The sequence below is a fragment of the Monodon monoceros genome, unplaced genomic scaffold, assembly GCF_005190385.1.
Source record: "Monodon monoceros isolate NGI ecotype Baffin Bay Population unplaced genomic scaffold, NGI_Narwhal_1 Super_Scaffold_18, whole genome shotgun sequence".
Lineage (NCBI taxonomy): Eukaryota > Metazoa > Chordata > Mammalia > Artiodactyla > Monodontidae > Monodon > Monodon monoceros.
This window is the reverse complement of record NW_021703774.1, coordinates 100228628-100250510: the sequence shown is the minus strand read 5'-3', so window position 1 is coordinate 100250510 and position 21883 is coordinate 100228628. Positions and strand designations below refer to the sequence as shown.

The 21883-nt window shown below is 38.8% G+C and overlaps 1 protein-coding gene and 1 pseudogene across 6 annotated transcripts in view; both read left to right on the top strand.

The window, feature by feature from the left end:
- The window catches only part of RPAP2 (RNA polymerase II associated protein 2), an 83638-nt gene extending 75186 nt beyond the window's left edge, over positions 1–8452 (top strand). For 3 of the 6 annotated variants that reach the window (XR_003794435.1, XR_003794433.1, XM_029228548.1), the window contains 2 exons: positions 3433–3582; positions 5791–6289. Coding sequence is in view for 2 of the 6 variants with exons in the window: in XM_029228548.1 (XP_029084381.1) it covers positions 3433–3574 (142 nt within the window). In the remaining 4 variants the exon portion in view is untranslated. Of the gene's footprint in view, positions 1–3432; positions 3583–5790; positions 6290–7165 lie in introns of those variants that run through there. The other 3 variants (XR_003794434.1, XM_029228549.1, XR_003794432.1) reach the window with 2 other exon arrangements.
- A 12085-nt stretch (positions 8453–20537) lies between these two features.
- Positions 20538–21384, top strand: LOC114897938 (annotated as a pseudogene).
- The last annotated feature ends 499 nt before the right edge of the window (positions 21385–21883 follow it).

Sequence of the window (21883 nt, the reverse complement as noted above, 5' to 3'; positions counted from 1 at the left end):
ATGCACCTGTGGTCAACTAATCTATGACAAAGGAGGCAAGGATATACAATGGAGAAAAGACAGTCTCTTCAATAAGTGGTGCTGGGAAAACTGGACGGCTACATGTAAAAGAATGAAATTAGAACACTCCCTAACACCATACACAAAAATCGACTCAAAATGGATTAGAGACCTAAATGTAAGACCAGACACTATAAAACTCTTAGAGGAAAACATAGGAAGAACACTCTTTGACATAAATCACAGCAAGATCTCTTTTCACCCACCTCCTAGAGTAATGGAAATAAAAACAAAAATAAACAAATGGGACCTAATGAAACTTCAAAGCTTTTGCACAGCAAAGGAAACCATAAACAAGACGAAAAGACAACCCTCAGAATGGGAAAAAATATTTGCAAACGAATCAACAAAGGATTAATCTCCAAAATATATAAACAGCTCATGCAGCTCAATATTAAAAAAACAAACAACCCAATCCAAAAATGGGCAGAAGACCTAAATAGACATTTCTCCAAAGAAGACATACAGATGGCCAAGAAGCACATGAAAACCTACTCAACATCACTAATTATTAAAGAAATGCAAAACAAAACTACAATGAGGTATCACCTCACACCAGTTAGAATGGGCATCATCAGAAAATCTACAAACAACAAATGCTGGAGAGGGTGTGGAGAAAAGGGAACCCTCTTGCACTGTTGGTGGGAATGTAAGTTGATACAGCCACTATGGAGAACAGTATGGAGGTTCTTTAAAAAACTAAAAATAGAATTACCATATGATCCAGCAATCCCATTACTGGGCATATACCCAGAGAAAACCATAATTCAAAAAGACACATGTGGGGCTTCCCTGGTGGCGCAGTGGTTGACAGTCCGACTGCTGATGCAGGGGACATGGGTTCGTGCCCCAGTCCGGGAGGATCCCACATGGCGCGGAGCGACTGGGCCCGTGAGCCATGGCCGCTGAGCCTGCACGTCCAGAGCCTGTGCTCTGCAACGGGAGAGGCCACAACAGTGAGAGGCCCGCATACCGAAAAAAAAAAAAAAAAGACACATGCACCCCAATGTTCATTGCAGCACTTTTTACAGTGGCCAGGTCATGGAAGCGACCTACATGCCCATCGACAGATGAATGGATAAAGAAGATGTGGTACATATATACAATGGAATATTACTCAGCCATAAAAAAGGAACAAAATTGAGTCATTTGTTGAGACGTGGATGGATCTAGAGACTATCTTACAGAGTCTGACAGTTGTTTTTCTCTTTCTGAAGTAAGTCAGAAAGAGAAAAGTATCGTACATTAATGCATGTAGCTGGAACCTAGAAAAATGGTACAGATGAACTGGTTTGCAGGGCAGAAGTTGACACACAGAAGTAGAGAACAAACGTATGGACACTAAGGGGGGAAAGTGGCGGGGGGGTGGGGGGGCTGAACTGGGCGATTGGGATTGACATGTATACACTGATGTGTATAAAATGGATGACTAATAAGAACCTGCTGTATAAAAAAATAAAATTAAAAAACACACAAAAACTAGATTTCTGTGGAGCTGACATCTGATCTGACTGCTCTGACTTCTTGTTTTTAGCCAGTGCTATCCCATCCCCAGCATCTTTGGTCTTACTGTGGGGAAGCAGCAACTTGATGTTTTAATGTTGACATCACCTAAGTATGAGAAAAGCCAACAGAGTTGACTTCTGGGTTCCACTTTCTCCACAGGAAAATGCCTCAGGAAAAGCTGGCCACAACTGCCTATAATTTCACCCAAGTACCCAGCTTGAGCTTGGCATTAGAAGACTTAATCCTAAATAAGACTTAGTCCTATTTTCAAGTATAAAATACCTTTGGAGAATACTTGCAGACAAAGCTCATATGAGAACCTGGTACTCCATCCGCTAGCTGTAAAGAAATAGAGGAGAGGTGGGGAGGAATAAGTGGTTTTCTTGGGTAGAACTCTAGATTTCACTGGACTATTAGAGTTACCTAGTCTCCAATTCTTGCTAAAATACCTTCAGGAATATAGAGAATCTACCACCTCCTCAGAGTCTAGGGCATCTTTGGACAATTCTAACAAAATTTTCCTTTTATTTCTGTTTTCTGTATGAGATGGCTAATAAGCAAGGAAGAAATCTGTCTCAGAAAATAACATTTCTCATTCCACACTCACTACTGTGGAATTGTTCTGCTCTGATTTCTTGAGCATTATTGATTTAAATCAGGGTTATTTTATTTATATTTGATGTGCCCACTGGCAATGACCAAGGTTAAATAAGCATATGTAAGAGGTTTGTGTGGGAAGTATAGACTATTCGGGGAAAAAAGAATTTTCTTCCAAAAACCTTTCCAGAATGTTCTTGCAAAGGCTCTGTGAAGCATGCTCTCTGGAGATACAAAAACTTATGAAAAGGAATGGTCTGCACAGTTTGTGATTAGATATTGTTCACTTTTTAAAAATCATGTTTACTAATCACATTCAGTGAAAATTACTTTTAAGAATCTATTATGGGCTTTCTTGGTGGCGCAGTGGTTGAGAGTCCGCCTGCCGATGCCGGGGGCACGGGTTCGTGCCCCGGTCCGGGAAGATCCCACATGCTGCGGAGCAGCTAAGCCTGTGCGCCACAACTACTGAGCCTGTGCTCTAGAGCCCACGGGCCACAACTGCTGAGCCCATGTGCCACAACTACTGAAGCCCATGCACCTAGAGCCCATGCTCCACAACAAGAGAAGCCACCGCAATGAGAAGCCCGCACACCGCAGCAAAGAGTAGCCCCGCTCGCCACAACTAGAGAAAGCCGGCACGTGGCAACGAAGATCAAACACAGCCAAAAGTAAATAAATAAATGTAAAAAAAAAAATCTATTATATGTAATCAGTCTTTAGGGATATTTACTGGAAATGGTTAGAGAAGAAAGCATTGTGTTCCTTGTGAAGTTTGTATTAAGTGCCTTTTAAGATGTAATTCATGTGTTTAGTGTTACAAAAATAAAAATGTTAAGGTTTCATCCAAAAGGTAATCTTGTTCATTATCTTTTTTTTTCAGGTGATATAATCTAAACAGTTGATAGAAATTTTTTTTTAAAAGCAGTTCTCACCTCTAAGCTTCTCTACACAACCTCCTTTCACCATGTGGAAAGACTTCATTAATTTTCTTTTCTGGGCAGAATTTTGGTAGTTTTTGTTGGCATAATGAAGAACATGTTTTGGATTAAGGCTTTTAGGCTTCTTTCCTTATGTAACAATACGTTTGATTTTTCAGTCTTTTCCTAAGATTTCTCTTCAGCTTTAGTAAAGCCTTCTCTCTCTGGGAATTTTGTTAAATCAGATAGACTTCATTATCCTTACAAAAATCCCCTCTGCCATGTTAGAGACTGGAGCCCCTTAGTCCTTCCAATTTCATGGATATATTTAATATTTTTGGTGTTTCAGACTGACCTCAATTCTTGGCATTCAGAAGCATTCTCAGGAAAATGTAATGTTTACACAGTTTGTGACCACCCTGCTTGAAGAATTACACTTAAAGAATGAAGACCTTGAAAGTTTAACCATCATATTTAGAACCAGCTGTTAACCACAGTGGTGAGTTTCTTTGTGTTTTACTTCAGTTTGTTGTTGGTTTTTGTTTTTTTTTCATTTGTTGCCTGTTTGGATTCTGTTTTCAAATTGGACATTTTAAAAATCAAGTAGAGACCTCCAGATGACTTCAGCTTGCTATGGTAGAACACAATATCACTTAGTTCTCAGCTGCTCCAGTCATTTCCTGTCCACTCTTGTTACTTCATGCCCCATCTTTGTTTTTTTTCCTTTATAGGCTACCACAGTTAGTTCTGTTTCTTGCAATCCAGGAAACTCGCTGCTATCAGCTTCATACTCAAATCTAGACCATCCCATCCTGCATGTCCCATCTGATGTTTCTTCCCAGCAAGTAGCAGTTTACTTCAACCAAACTGCTGCAGTGATCTTTGAGAATATCCTCATCCTACTTCCCTCCTTAGCCCAGCCAATACCTTAGTCATCTCATGTGCAGATAAACAGGTGAATTTTCAAGTCTGGCTTTGTTGAATCCTGACCTTGCTCCCAGATACATAAGCCCTCTTCTACTATCCCAAGTTTTTGCTTCTTTTTAAGAACTACCCCCCTCAAAAAAAAAAAAAACTGCCCATCAGAATGTCCCCTCCCTGATTCTGCCTTAATCACAACTTTCCATCTCTTCCTCCCTTTACTTCTTACTTCACATACTCTGAAGTGCTCAGATAGGTATTGATTTAATGTTATGATTAACAAATTCATTCTGAACTACAAATGCGATCCTCTTAAGGAGGATTTCCTCTTTTTTAACTTTCAATTATTTTTTAAATTATAAAAGCAATACAAGCTTGTTGTAAAAATTAAACAGTACAGAATTGCATGTATAATTTTAAAAAGCAAAATTTCCAGGCTTCCTTGGTGGTGCAGTGGTTGGGAGTCCGCCTGCCGATACAGGGGACACGGGTTTGTGCCCCGGTCCAGGAGGATCCCACATGCCGCGGAGCGGCTGGGCCCGTGAGCTGTGACTGATGAGCTTGCGCTTCTGGAGCCTGTGCTCTGCAGCGGGAGAGGCCACAACAGTGAGAGGCCTGCGTACTGCAAAAATAAAAAAAAAGCAAAATTCCCCCCTCACTTCTGCCTCCAGTCCTGTCTCCTTCCCAGAAGTACACTACTGACCTATATCATTTTACATTTTATTATTTGAATATTTGTTTTAAAAAAAACAGCTCTTCAAGTAAATCTGTAAATATATGACAAGGATATTTGAGAGCCATATTTGGCAGGCAAGAAAGAATGCCATCATCACTTTATTGAACCTGCTAGAGAATAGAAAATAAGGAATTAGCACTGTAACTGCCTCCAGACTTATACCTAGTGACCTTTTCATGCAACCCTGCTCCCCTGAGGACCCTGTAAAATAAAGGCTTTTACTTAGGCAGTGTGCTCAGGTTGGCCTGTGGAAGCACCAGTCCAAAGGCCCTTCTAAGAATACAGTAAGTTTGGAGTTTTTTTGTTTTATTGACCTTCAGGTACAGAAGACTGAATTAATCATACCCCTCAGGGTTCACGACACCCTATCTCCATTGGTTGAACGGTTGCTTTTCCAGATAGACTGAGAACAAAGAGTGCCTGCCTAACCAGAGGTCCTTCCAGACCTGCTTTAATGAATAGGTATCAATTAAGAACCATTTTTAATTAGCATAGTTAATGCTTGTATATAAACAAATGGTGTTAAAGTACTTTTTGTTTTAAAGCTGAAAGTTCAAATTAGTCTTTTTTTATGCAGTTCATCATTTTTTAACATATTTATTGGAGTATAAATGCTTTACAATGGTGTGTTAGTTTCTGCGCTATACATATACATATATCTCCATATCTCCTCCCTCTTGCGTCTCCCTCCCACCCTCCCTATCCCACCCCTCTAGGTGGTCACAAAGCACCGAGCTGATCTCCCTGTGCCATGCGGCTACTTCCCACTAGCTATCTATTTCACATTTGGTAGTGTATATATGTCCATGCCACTCTCTCACTTTGTCCCAGCTTACCCTTCCCCTTCCCCGTGTCCTCAAGTCCATTCTCTACATCTGCATCTTTATTCCTGTCCTGCCCCTAGTTTCTTCAGAACCACTTTTTTTTTTTATATTCCATATATATGTGTTAGCATATGGTATTTTTCTCTTTTTGACTTACTTCACTGTGTATGACAGTCTCTAGGTCCGTCCACCTCACTACAAATAACTCAATTTCATTTCTTTAAAGTACTTTTAAGGATCAAACCCACGCTGCAGCAGTGAAAGCACCGAGTCCTAACCACTGGACTGCCAGAGAATTCCCTAAACAATAGATGTTTTAAGTGGACTTAACAATTGCCCTGTGATCATTGTTTTTTTTACATTGTTCATTTGTGTAAGTAATCAAAGGTAAATCTTTGCCCGGACTTTGTCAGTATTAAAAGGGACACTGAATGAATGAGGCCTTATTACATAATTTTCCATATGAGAAATGGAGATGGTTGTGAATAGGTAGATGGGTTTTTTTGGTTGTTGTTTGTATGATATTTGTAAACCATAAGTTCACAAAATTATTTGTGTATAATATGGCCTACCCTTTTCAAGATTAGATTACTAATAGCTAGGATATGTTAATATGCTTTCAGTTACAAATAACAGGGAAGAAAAAAAAAAAAACCCCAGCTCAAACTAGCTTTTCTTATGCTAGTATATTAATTATCTTTTGCAGCTTAAAAATTACTGTAAAATTTAGTGGCTTAAAACAAACTCTTTTTTTAATCTCAGTTTCTGTGAGTCGGGAATCTGGGCACAATTTGGCTTAGGGCCTCTGCCTCAGAGTCTCTCATGAGGTTGCAGTTAAGCTCTCTGACAGGGCTGCAATGTCATCTGAAGGCTCAGCTGGAGGAAGATTCCCTTCCAAGCTCACTCATGTGGTTATTGGCAGGATTTAGTTCCTCACAGGCTGTTGAATTCGGGGCCTCAGTTCCTCATTCTCTGTTGCCTAGAGACCTCTCTCAGTTCTTTGCTACATGGGCCACTCCAGAGTGTGCCTCGCTGCTTGGCATGTTGCTTCCCTCAGAGTGAGCAAGTGAGATGAAACCCAAGATGAAAGCCACAGTCTTTTTGTAACTAATCTCAGAAGTAACATCCATCACTTTTTCTGTATTCCATGACTAGTTAGAAACTAATCACTGGACTCAGCCCACATTGAAGGTGAGTGGATTATATAAGGGGATGAATACCAGAAGGCAGAGTTCATTGGGTGTCATTTTAGAAGCTGTCTACTACAGATGGCAGAATCATTCAGTAGTTCCCAGCTTTACAGCATACCTCACTGTCCTACTGAGAGTCTTAAACTTTTCACACTAATTGAGGGCACTTCTGAACTAATCCATGTCATTCTAGCAAGGAATGGAGGAGAGAGAAGAGGATTTTCTAATTGACCTAGACCTATCAGGGCCTACCCCTCAAGCTGAATATGAAGCTGGGTTTATTCTACCCAACCCACTGTTGCTACATAATAGGGGAAAATGGAATGTATATTGGGGAGACAACACAGTGTTCCCCAAAACTGGTAAAAATATTTTAGGTGTCTTATTCAGGTGTCCTTTTTTGTTTCACAGGTAATCCGTGAAGACCAAATAGATGAACTTACATTGACCATTTCTGGAATTCTAGCCACAATAATTGTACAGTTAGAGCTACTTATCAGTCACCACCGGACAGAGTGACTTCACCAGATAGAGGAGAACCGTTATTCCAACAAGGATAACCAAGTCCTTGCATCCTAGATAGAAGATATAGTATTTCTACTTATTTGAAAATGAAAGCTGAAATCTTAAGTTGAAACTTCAAGAAAATATAATGACCTATTTCTTCTGGATTATTACAGCCATCATATCAGTTGACCAGAAAATTGAGAAAAGTCCCATTTTAGCCTCATAGTCGAACTCTGGATTCTAAAGAACAGTGAAGAATTAGGTCAATAAATACAATTTAAGGCTTCCCTGGTGGTGCTGTGGTTAAGAATCCACCTGCCAATGCAGGGGGCACAGGTTCAAGCCCTGGCCCAGGGAGATCCCACACGGAGCAACTAAGATCCTGCGGAGCAACTAAGCCTGTGCACCACAACTACTGAGCCTGTGCACTAGAGCCCGCATGCCACAACTACTGAAGCCCGATTGCCTAGAGCCTGTGCTCCACAACAAAAGAAGCCACCGCAGTAAGCCCATGCACCACAAAGAAGAGTAGCCCCTGCTCACCACAACTAGAGAAAGCCCGCAGGCAGCAATGAAGACCCAACACAGCCAAAAATAAATAAATTATAAAAATAAATACAATTTAAGATGAAACCTTTTGGAAGTCTAGTCTTTATTCTTTTAAAGAAGCTGGCTATGCTATAAAGTGGACCTGAGCAATGTACATCTGAAACTTACATAATAGAAAAAGAAAAACATTAAGAAAACAAATTGACATACCACAGACTGGGATAAAATATTTTCAAATCATACTTTATAAATGACATCCAGATTACATATTCTTAAAACTCAAAAATACGGCAACTCAATTTTTAAGTGGGCAGAAATGTGAATAGACATTTCAGAAAGAAGATATCCAAATGGCTTGGCATATGAAAAGATGCTCAACGTCACTAGTCATTAGGGAAATGCAAGTTAAAACCAAAATTAGATACCACTTCACAGCCACTAGATGACTATAATAAAGACAAAGATAGTGTTCTTGAGGATGTGGAGAAACTGGAGCCCTAATACACTGCTGGTGGAAATGTAAAATGATTCAGCCACTTTGGAAAGTGATCTGGCAGTTTCTTAAAAAGTTAAGGGCTCCCCTGGTGGCGCAGTGGTTGAGAGTCCACCTGCCGATGCAGGGGACGCGGGTTCGTGCCCCGGTCTGGGAGGATCCCACATGCTGCGGAGCAGCTGGGCCTGTGGGCTATGGCCACTGAGCCTGCGTGTCCGGAGCCTGTGCTCCACAACGGGAGAGGCCACAACAGTGAGAGGCCTGTGTACTGCAAAAAAAAAAAAAAAAAAAGTTTACCATATGACCCAGCAATTCCATTCAATGTTCCATCCTAAGAGAAATGAAAACTGTTCACAAAGACTTGTAGGTGCATGTTCATAACATGATCATACTAGTGAAAAAGTGGAAACAATCCAAATGGCCATCAACTGCAAATGGGTAAACAAAGAATTCGTAAAATAGAATATACTGATATATGCTACTACATGGATGAACCTCAGAAACATCATGCTAGGTAAAAGAAGTCTGACACATAAGCCATATAAGGTATGATTCCATTTATAATGAAATGACAGAAAAGGAAAATATGTAAAACAGATGATTCTAAATTGGTAGTTACATGGGAGTGGAGATCATCTGCAAATGGCCACAGGGATCTCTTTGGGGTGATGAAACTGTTCTACAATTGTGGTTTTTGCACAGTTTTATAAACTTTAAAAGTATTTGTGCACTCAAAACAGGTTGAATGTAATGTATATAAATTACATCTTAATAAAGCTATTAGAAATAATTCCATACTACCAAAGCAATCTACAGATTCAGTGCACTCCATATCAAATTCCAATGGCATTTTTCATAGAACTAATAATCCTAAAATTTCTATGGAACTACAGAAGACCCCGAATAGCAAAATCAATCTTGAAAAAGAACAAAGCCAGAGACATTACACCCCTGATATCAAACTACATTATAAAGCTATAGTAATCAAAACAGTGTGGTACTGGCACAAAAGCAGACATGTAGATCAATGCAACAGAACAGAAAGCCTAGATATAAACCCATGCATATATATGGTCAGTTAATTTACAACAAAGGAGCCAAGAATATACAAATGGGGAAAGAACTGTCTCTTCAATAAATAGTTTTGGGAAAACTGGACCACTATCTACATCTTACACAAAAATTAAAATGGATTAAAGACTTGGACATAAGACCTGAAACCATAAAACTCCTAGAAGAAAACACAGGCAGTGAGCCCCTGACATCAGTCTTGGCAATATTTTGGATTTGACAAACCAAAAATAAATGGGACTACATCAAACTAAAAAGCTTCTGTGCAGCAAAGAAAACCATCAACAAAATGAAAATGCAACCTACTGACTGGGAGAAAATATTTGCAAATCATATATCTGATAAGGGGTTAATATCCAAAATATATAAAGTCATACAACTCAACAGCAAAAAAAAAAAAAATCATTTAAAAATGGGCAGAGGATCTAAAGAGACACTTTTTACAAAGAAGACATACAGATGGCCAGCCAACAGGCACATGGAAAGACGCTCATCACTAATCAGAGAAATGCAAATCAAAACCACAATGAAATACCACCTCATACCTGTTAGAATGGCTGTTATCAAAAAGACAAGTAACGGGGCTTCCCTGGTGGCGCAGTGGTTGAGAGTCTGCCTGCCGATGCAGGGGATGGGTTCGTGCCTGGTCCAGGAGGATCCCACATGCCGCAGAGCAGCTGGGCCCGTGAGCCATGGCCGCTGAGCCTGCGCGTCCAGAGCCTGTGCTCCGCAACAGGAGAGGCCACAACACTGAGAGGCCCACGTCCCGCAAAAAAAAAAAAAAGACAAGTAACAAGTGTAGGCAAGAATGTGGAGAAAAGGGAACCCTTGTGGTGTTTTGGTGGGAATGTAAATTGGTGCGGCCACTATGAAAACAGTATGGCAGTTCCTCAAAAAATTAAAAGTAGAACTACCATATGATCCAGCAAATCCACTTCTGGCTATTTATCCCCCAAAATGAAAACACTAATTCAAAAAGATACATGCACTTCTATGTTCATTGCAGCTTTATTTATAATAGCCAAAATATGGAAACAACCAAAGTGCCCATTGATGGATGAATAGGTAAACGAGATGTAGTATATATATTATGCAATGGAATATTATTCAGACATGAAAAATAAGAGAATCTTGCCATTTGTGACAATATGGATGGAACTTGTGAGCATTATGCTAAGTAAAATAAGTCAGATAGAGAAAGACAAATACTGTATGATCTCACTTATAAGTGGAATCTGTTTTTTTAAAAAAGGTCATAGATGCAATCTATTTTAAAAAATAAGCTCATAGGTGCAGAGAACAGATTGGTGGTTGCCAGAGGCAGGGTGTTGGGGGTGGGCAAAATGGGTGAAAGGGATTGAAAGGTACAAATTTCCAGTTATAAAATATGTCATGGAGATGCAATGTAAAGCATGGTGACTATAGTTAATACTGTATTGCATATTTGAAAGTTGTTAAGAGTAGATCTTGAAAGCTCTCATTACAAGAATGATATGGTAATGGATGTTAACTATACTTACTGTGATGATCATTTTGCAGCATATACAAATATCAAATCATGTTATACACCTGAAACTAATATAATTTTAAATGTCAATTTTACCTCACATACAATTATATCCCAATAAATGGGACAAACCAGAAGAAATGGACAAATTTTGGGAAACATACACCCTTCCAAAACTGAATCAAAAAGAAACAGTATGGACAGAACAGTCACTACTAGTGAAGTTGAATTTGTAACCAAAAAAAAACTTGCACCAAACTAAAATCCAGGACCAATTTCACAGGGGAGTTCTACCAAACATAAAAAGAAAAGTTAATACCTATCCTCAAACTATTCCAAAAAATTGAAGGAGAGGGAACACTCCCAATTTCATTCTATAAGACCACCATTACCCTGATGCCAAAACCGAAGACACTAAACAAAAGGAAAATTACAGGCCAGTATCTCTGATGAATATAGATGCAAAAATCCTCAACAAAATATTAGCAAACTAAATCCAACAATATATAAAAAGGATCATACTCCATGATCAAGTGGGGTTTATCCCAGAGATGAAAGGATGGTTCAGTATCCACAGTCAGTGTGATACACCACATTAACAAAAGGAAGGATAAAAATCACACGATCATCTCAATAATGCAGAAAAAGCATTTGACAAAATTCAACATCCATTAATGATAAATTCTCTCATCATTGTTGGTATAGAGAGAACACATCTCAATATAAGAAAGGCCATTTGTGACAAACCGACAGCTAACAGCATACTCAACACTGAAAAACTAACTTTTCCTCTAAAATCAAGAACAAGACAAAGATACCTACTCTCACCACTTCTATTTAACACAGTATTGAAAGTCCAACTGACAAGAAAATGAAATAAAAGGCATCCAGATTGTAAGGGTAGAAGTAAAACTGTCACTGTTTTGTAGATGGTGTGATACTATATACAGAAAACCCTAAAGTATCCACCAAAAAACTATTAAAAGTAATAAATGAATTCAGTAAAGCTGCAGGATACAAGATTAACATACAGAAATCTGTTACCTTTCTATATACACTAATAATGAACTGTCAGAGAATTCCAGAAAACAGTTTCATTTACAAGTGTATCAAAAAGAATAAAATACCTATGAATAAACTTAACCAAGGAGGTGAACGACCTATACTCTAGAAACCATAAGATACTGATGAAGGAAATTGAAGACAATACAAATAAATGAAAAGATAGCCCATGTTCATGGATCGGAAAAATTAATAGTTAAAATCTCCATTCTACCCAAATTAATCTACAAATTTAATGCAATTATCAAAATACCCATGACAGTTTTCACACAACTAGAATAATCCTAAAATTTATATAAAACCACAGAACACCCCAAATAGCCAAAGTAATTTTGAGAAAAACGAACAAAGCTGGAAGTATCACACTCCCTGACTGCAGACTATACTACAAAGCTACAGTAGTCAAAACAGTATGGTAGACCTTCAAGATGGCAGAGGAGTAAGACGTGGAGATCACCTTCCTCCCTACAAATACATCAGAAATACATCTACATGTGGAACAACTCCTACAGAACACCTACTGAACGCTGGCAGAAGACCCCAGACTTCCCAAAAGTCATGTGGCTGACAGAGTCTTGGTGCTCCAGCCGGGTGTCAGGCCTGTGCCTCTGAGGTGGGAGAGCCAAGTTCAGGACGTTGGACCAACAGAGACCTCCCAGCTCCACATAGTATCAAACAGCGAAAGCTCTCCCAGAGATTTCCATCTCAATGCTAAGACCCCGCTCCACTCAACAACCAGCAACCTACACTGCTGGACACTCCATGCCAAACAACTAGCAAGAGAGGAACACAATCCCACCCATTAGCAGAGAGGCTGCCTGAAATCATAAAAAGGTCACAGATACCCCAAAACACACCACTGGATGTGGTCCTGCCCACCAGAAAGACGAGATCCAGCCTCATCCACCATAACACAAGCATCAGTCCCCTCCACCAGGAAGCCTACACAACCCACTGAACCAACCTTAGCCACTGGGGGCAGACACCAAAAACAACGGGAACTACGAACCTGCAGCCTGCAAAAAGGAGACCCCAAACACAGTAAGTTAAGCAAAATGAGAAGACACAGAAACACAGAGCAGATGAAGGATCAAGGTAAAAACCCACCAGACCAAACAAATGAAGAGGAAATAGGCAATCTACCTGAAAAAGAATTCAGAGTAACAATAGTAAAGATGATCCAAAATCTTGGAAATAGAATGGAGGAAATACAAGAAACGTTTAACAAGGACCTAGAAGAACTAAAGAACAAATGATGAACAACATAATAAATGAAATTAAAAATTGTCTAGAAGGAATTAATAGCAGGATATCTGAGGAAGAATAACGGATAAGAGAGCTGGAAGATAAAATAGTGGAAATAACTACCACAGAGCAGAATTAAAGAATGAAAAGAATTGAGGACAGTCTCAGAGACCTCTGGGACAACATTAAATGCACCAACATTCAAATTATAGGGGTCCCAGAAAAAGAAAGGGACTGAGAAAATATTTAAAGAGATTATAGTTGAAAACTTCTCTAATATGGGAAAGAGTCAGTCAAGTCCAGGAAGCACAGAGAGTCCCATACAGGATAAATCCAAGGAGAAACACACCAAAACACATATTAATCAAACTATCAAAAATTAAATACAAAGAAAAAATATTAAAAGCAGCAAGGGAAAAACAAATAACATACAAGGGAATCCCCATAAGGTTAACAGCTAAACTTTCAGCAGAAACTCTGTAAGCCACAAGAGAGTGGCAGGACATATTTAAAGTGATAAAAGAGAAAAACTAACAACCAAGATTACTATACGCAACAAGGATCTCATTCAGATTTGACACAGAAATTAAAACCTTTACAGACAAGCAAAAGCTAAGAGAATTCACCACCACACCAGCTTTATAACAAATGCTAAAGGAATTTCTGTATGCAGGAAACACAGAGAAGGAAAAGACCTACAATAACAAACCCAAAACAATTGAGAAAATGGTAATAAGAACATACATATCTATAATTACCTTAAATGCAAATGGATTAAATGCTCCAACCAAAAGACATAGACTGGCTGAATGGATACAAAAACAAGACCTGTATATATGCTGTTTACAAGAGACCCACTTCAGACCTAGGGACACATACAGACTGAAAGTGAGGGGATGGAAAAACATATTCCATGCAAATGGAAATCAAAAGAAAGCTGGAGTTGCAATTCTCATATCAGACAAAATAGACTTTAAAATAAAGACTATTACAAGAGACAAAGAAGGACACTACATAATGATGAAGGGATCAATCCAAGAAGAAGATATAACAATGGTAAATATTTAGGCACCCAACATAGGAGCACCTCAATGGATAAGGGAAATGCTAACAGCCATAAAAGGGGAAATCGACAGTAACACAATCATAGTAGGGAACTTTAACACCCCACTTTCACCAATGGACAGGTCATCCAAAATGAAAATAAATAAGGAAACACAAGCTTTAAATGATGCATTAAACAAGATGGACTTAATTGATATTTATATGACATTCCATCCAAAAACAACAGAATACACTTTCTTCTCAAGTGTTCATGGAACATTCTGCAGGATACATCATATCTTGGGTCACAAATCAAGCCTTGGTAAATTTAAGAAAATTGAAATCGTATCAAGTATCTTTCCCGACCACAACACTATGAGACTAGATATCAATTACAGGAAAAAATCTGTAAAAAATAAAAACACATGCAGGCTAAACAGTGCATTACTAAATAACCAAGAGATCACTGAAGAAATCAAAGAGGAAATCAAAAAATACCTAGAAACAAATGACAATGAAAACACAAGGACCCAAAACGTATGGGATGCAGCAAAAGGAGTTCTAAGAGGGACGTTTATAGGAATACAATCCTACCTAAAGAAACACCTTACACCTAAAGCAATTAAAGAAAGAAGAACAAAAAAACCCCAACGTCAGCAGAAGGAAGGAAATCATAAAGATCAGATCAGAAATAAGTGAAAAAGAAATGAAGGAAACAATAGCAAAGATCAATAAAACTAAAAGCTGGTTCTTTGTGAAGATAGACAAAATTCATAAACCATTAGCCAGACTCATCCAGAAAAAAAGGGAGAAGACTCAAATTAATAAAATTAGAAATGAAAAAGGAGAAGTAACAACTGACACTGCCGAAAAACAAAGGATCATGAGAGATTACTACAAGCAACTATATGCCAATAAAATGGACAACCTGGAAGAAATGGACAAATTCTTAGAAAAGCACAACCTTCTGAGACGGAACCAGGAAGAAACAAAATATAATCAGACCAATCACAAACACTGAAATTGAGACTGTGATTAAAAATCTTCCAACAAACAAAAGCCCAGGACCAGATGGCTTCACAGGCGAATTCTACCAAACATTTAGAGAAGAGCTAACACCTATCCTTCTCAAACTCTTCCAAAATATAGCAGAGGGAGGAACACTCCCAAACTCATTCTACGAGGCCACCATCACCCTGATACCAAAACCAAAGATGTCATAAAGAAAGAAAACTACAGGCCAATATCACTGATGAACATAAATGCAAAAATCCTCAACAAAATACTAGCAAACAGAATCCAACAGCACATTAAACGGATCATACACCATGATCAAGTGGGGTTTTCCCCAGGAATGCAAGGATTCTTCAATATACGCAAATCAATGTGATAAACCATCTTAACAAACTGAAAGAGAAAAACCATATGATCATCTCAAAAGATGCCAAAAGAGCTTTTGACAAATTTCAACACCCATTTACGATAAAAACCCTCCAGAAAGTAGGCATACAGGGAACTTACCTCAACATAATAAAGGCCATATATGACAAACCCACAGCCAACATCATTCTCCATGGTGAAAAACTGAAACCATTTCATCTAAGATCAGGAACAAGACAAGGTTGTCCACTCTCACCACTCTTATTCAACAAAGTTTTGGAAGTTTTAGCCACAGCAATCAGAAAAGAAAAAGGGAATAAAGGAATTAAAAAAATTAAAAATAAAAGGAATCCAAATTGGACAAGCAGCAGTAAACCTGTCACTGTTTGCAGATGACATGATACTATACATAGAGAATCCTAAAGATGCTACCAGAAAACTACTAGAGCTAATCAATGAATTTGGTAAAGTAGCAGGATACAAAGTTAATGCACAGAAATCTCTTGCATTCCTATACACTAATGATGAAAAATCTGAAAGAGAAATTAAGGAAACACTCCCATTTACCACTGCAACAAAAAGAATAAAATACCTAGGAATAAACCTACCTAAGGATACAAAAGACCTGTATGCAGAAAAACTATGAGACACTGATGAAAGAAATTGATGATGACACAAATAGATGGAGAGATATACAATGTTCTTGGATTGGAAGATTCAACATTGTGAAAATTACTATACTACCCAAAGCAATCTACAGATTCAATGCAATCCCTATCAAACTACCAATGGCATTTTTCACCAAACTAGAACAAAAAATTTCACAATTTGTATGGAAACACAAAAGACTCCGAACAGCCAAAGCAATCTTGAGAAAGAAAAAAGGAGCTGGAGGAATCAGGCTCCTTGACTTCAGACCACACTACAAAGCTACAGTAATCAAGACAGTATGGTACTGGCACAAAAGCAGAAATGTAGATCAATGGAACAGGATAGAAAGCCCAGAGATAAACCCACGCACATACGGTCACCTTATTTTTGATAAAGGAGGCAAGAATATACAATAGAGAAAAGACAGCCTCTTCAATAAGTGGTGCTGGGAAAACTGGACAGCTGCATGTAAAAGAATGAAATTAGAACACTCCCTAATGCCATACACAAAAATAAACTCAAAATGGATTAAAGACATAAATGTAAGGCCAGAAACTATAAAACTCTTAGAGGAAAACATACGTACGACACTCTATGACCTAAATCACAGCAAGATCCTTTTGACCCACCTCCTACAGAAATGGAAATAAAAACAAATGGGACCTAATGAAACTTCAAAGCTTTTGCACAGCAAAGGAAACCATAAACAAGACGAAAAGACAACCCTCAGAATGGGAGAAAATATTTGCAAATGAAGCAACTGACAAAGGATTAATCTCCAAAATTTATAAGCAACTCATGCAGCTCAATATCAAAAAAAAAACCCAATCCAAAAATGGGCAGAAGACCTAAATAGATATTTCTGCAAAGAAAATATACAGATTGCCAACAAACACATGAAAGGATGCTCAACATCCCTAATCATTATAGAAATGCAAATCAAAACTACAATGAGGTATCACCTCATAACGGCCATCATCAAAAAATCTACAAACAATAAGTGCTGGAGAGGGTGTTGAGAAAAGGGAACCCTCTTGCACTGTTGGTGGGAATGTAAATTGATACAGTACTATGGAGAACAGTATGGAAGTTCCTTAAAAAGCTAAAAACAGAACTACCATATGACCCAGCAATCCCACTACTGGGCATATACCCTGAGAAAACCATAATTCAAAAAGAGTCATGTACCACAGTGTTCACTGCAGCTCTATTTACAGTAGCCAGGACATGGAAGCAACCTAAGTGTCCATCGACAGATGAATGGATAAAGAAGATGTGGCAAATATATACAATGGAATATTACTCAGCCATAAAAAGAAATGAAATTGAGTTATCTGTAGTGAGGTGGATGGACCTAGAGTCTGTCATACAGTGTGAAGTAAGTCAGAAAGAGAAAAACAAATACCACATGCTAACACATATATATGGAATCTAAAAAAAAGTTTCTGAAGTACCTAGGGGCAGCACAGAAATAAAGATGCAGACATAGAGAATGGACTTGAGGACACGGGGAATGGGAAGGGTTGACTGGGACAAAGAGAGTGGCATGTACACTACCAAATGTAAAATAGCTAGTGGGAAGCAGCCGCATGGCACAGGGAGATTAGCTTGGTGCTTTGTGTCCACCTAGAGGGGTGGATAGGGAGGGTGGGAGGGAGACACAAGAGGGAGGAGATATGGGGCTATACATAGGAGATTATTCCTATGTATATGTATAGCTGATTCACTTTGTTATAAAGCAGAAACTAACACACCATTGTAAAGCAATTATACTCCAATAAAGACGTTAAAAAAAGAAAAACACAGTATGGTACTGGCACAGAAAAAGACACATAGATCAATGGAACAGCATAGAGATCCCAGGAATAAACCTACATACCTATGTTCACTTAATCTGCAACAAAGGAGGCAAGAATATACAATGGAGAAAAGACAATGTCTTCAATAAGTGGTGCTGGGAAAACTGGACAGCTACATGTAAAAGAATGAAATTAGAACATTTTCTCACACCATATACAAAAATAAGCTCAACATGGGTTAAAGTCCTAAATGTAAGACCTGAAACCATAAAGCTCCTAGAAGAAATCATAGATAGACACTCTGACATAAATCATAGCAATTTTTTTTGGATGTGTCTCATAAGGCAAAGGAAACAAAAGCAAAAATAAATGGGACCTAATTAAACTTAAAAGCTTTGGCACAATAAAGGAAACGATCAACAAAATGAAAGGACAACATACTGAATGGGAGAAAATATTTGCAAATCATATATCAGATATGGGATTAATATCCAAAATATATTAAGTTGTCATACAACTCAGTAGCAAAAAAAAAAAAATTATTTTAAAATGGGCAGAGGCTCTGAAGAGACATTTTTACAGAGACATACAGATGGCCGACAGGCACATGAAAGGATACTCCACATCATTAATAATCAGAGAAATGCAAACCAAAACCACAATAAGGTATCACCTCACACCTGTCAGAATGGCTATCATCAAAAAGTCTACAAATAACAAATGTTGGTAAGGATGTTGAGAAAAGGGAACCCTTGTACACTGTTGGTGGGAATGTAAATTGATGCAGCCGCTATGGAAAACAGTATGGAGGTTTCCCAAAAAACTGAAAATAGAAATGCCATAGGATCCTGTAATTCCACTCCTGAGTATATATCCGAGGAGAATGAAAACACTAATTTGAAAAGATACACGCACCCCAATGTTCATAGGAGCATTATTTACAATAGCCAAGCAACCTAAGTGTTCATCAACAGACGAACGCATAAAAAAGATATGGTGTGTATATATACAATGGAGTATTACTCATCCATAAAATATAATGAAATTCTTCAATTTGTAATGAAGTGGATGGACCTATAGAGTATTATGCTTAGTGAAATAAGTCAGAGAAATACAAATACTGTATGTTATCACATGTGGAATCTAAAAAATAAAACAAATGTATGTAACAAAAGAAACAGACCCACAGATATAGAGAACAAACTAGTGGTTACCAGTGGGGAGAGGGAAGGCAGGAGGAGCAAGGTAATGGCAGGGGATTAACTGGTACAAACTACTACTATGTATAAAATAAGCTACAAGGACATATTGTACAGCACAGGGAAATACAGCCATTATTTTATAACTTTAAATGGAGTATAATTAATCTATAAAAATATTGAATCAATATGTTGTACACCTGAAACCAATATTATAAATAAACTACAATTAAAAATAAAGTGAATTAACATTTCACATTTCTAAATAATTTAATTTGCTCTCTATATTATTTATGAGAACTTACTTTATACTCTGCAAAATAATGAATTATGACTCCGCTGGAATACTATGGTTTATGAACACATTTTTCTATGCATTTAAACACAACTACACTATTTTTATAAGTGTGTTAACTCAAACCTCAAATTGCAAAACAAATATCATATATGCCTCAATTTTTTTAATTAATAAATTTTTAAAAAATCATAGATGACAGGGCCCCTCCCTCTGACCTATTAGTGACAACTCTCCAGGATAAAGAGGGGAAGAAGCTGCAGTATCCCACTGCTCCCCTCCCTGTGCCCAGAAACACCTCTTTAGTTATCTTCCACACCCTGCAGGTCTAGGACCTCAGGTGAAGGGCCAGTAGCTCACTAGAAACATTAGGAAGCCAAATGGACTGATGCCCAAGTGGACCACTACTGCTTCTGCCACAAGGTCACTGTGGAGCCAGCAGCTTTTCTGGGTGCTGCATCTGCCTCCCTCACACTCCTGCCAGGTTTATGTTAACTTGGAAGGACTTGAGCGGACTTCAGTTTAGCTCAGAGAACTGTGCTAGATCTTGATTTCTAAATGTCATTAAAGGAACTAAATGTCATAAAAGGAACCAGAGATCCTTGGGAAAATAGCTAGTTCTAGGGCTGGGGCAGAGAAAATACAAGTCTGGAGCACCTTATAGTACCATAAGTTTAAGCTAGTGCTCAAAAACCAAAATGAACTATGTCAAAGGGACACAGGAACCAACCTGAAAGCACCCACTGGCCAAGGCCGTGACAATTTCAGCAATAAAATAAATAACAATATAGTACGGAATTATGACCCAAAGTATAAAATAAATACACATACTGATATAAGTGATTGAAAAATAAATGAGGTAGAAGAGACACATCTTCCTTACAGAAGCACTCCAAGTGATATATGTAGAGCCCTTCTGCACTACCCAGAAAGGGATCCATATGGCATTGTCCTCTGTTCCTGTAACAAAGGGGAATTTTCATGACGTCCACAGTTCTTGATGTCCTGCAAATGAAAGAGGAGGATGTCCTCAAATTACTTGCAGCGGGAACCCACTTAGGTGGGACCAACCTTGAGTTCCAAGTGGAACATTTCATCTACCAAAGGAAAAATGATGGCATCTATATCATAAATCTAAAGAGGACTCAGGAGAAGCTTCCACTGGCAGTTCATGCCATTGTTGCCATGAAAAACCTGGTTGATGTCAGTGTCATCCTCCAGGGATACTGGCCAGCAGCCTCTGCTGAAGTTTGCTGCTGCCACTGGAACGACTCCTGTTGCTTGGTGCTTCACTCCTGGAACCTTCCCTAATCAGATCCAGACAGCCTTCCAGAAGCCTCGTTCTTCTGGTGGATATCACCCCAGGGCTGACAAACAGCCTCTATGTTAACCTACCATCACTCTGTGTAACTCAGAGTCTCCCTTTTTGCTATGTGGACACTGTCATCCCCTGCAGTGACAAGGAAGCTCACTCAGTGGGTCTGATATGGTGGAGGCTGGTCCAGGAAGTTCTGTGCAGGCTTCTATGAACACCCATGAGAGATCATATGTGATTCTACTTATACAGAGATCCTGAAAGGACTGAAAAGGAAGAGCAGGGTGTGCTAAAAAGGCTGTGACTGTGGAGGATTTCCAAGCGAATGAACTGCTTCAGCTTCTGACTTTACTGCTGCTCAACCTGAGGTAACAGGCTGGCCTGAAGGCAAGCAAGTGCCCTCTGTGCCTATCTGCAGAACACTGGAGTGCTCAGCCTGCCACTGAAGGCTGGCCTGCAGCTCCCACTGCTCAGGACACTGAATGGGTGGGAAAAACCACTGGGTGGTCTTAAGCTGTTCTTCCACAGGCTGTTAAACAGAAAACAGAGATAAGGTTGCCAGAAAATAATCAGTTTTGAAATAAATAAATGAATAAAAATATATGTAGATACTATCCCTTCCAGAAGGTAGAGTTAGAGGTTCTTCCACCCTTTGAGAGGAGATTAAACTTAGTGACTTGTTCCTAGTGAACAAAATAGGGAAAGGAAAAACACATTCCCCAAGTGATGAAGGTTCACATCCCCAGTGATCGCCTGATACGTATGATGAAAAGGGCACTTCACCTCTGTGGTGTATTTCCCCCAAACCCATAACGTCAGTCTAACCATGAGAAAACAGACAAATCAAGTTTGGGGGACATTTCTGCAGGAAACTTTGCCAGTACCCCTCAAGACTGTCATGAAAAGGGAAGGCTGAAAAATTGTCACAGACTAGGGGAGACATGTAAACCAAATGCAGTATGGTATCCTGGTCTGGACCAGAACAGAAAGAGGACATTAATGGAAAAACTGG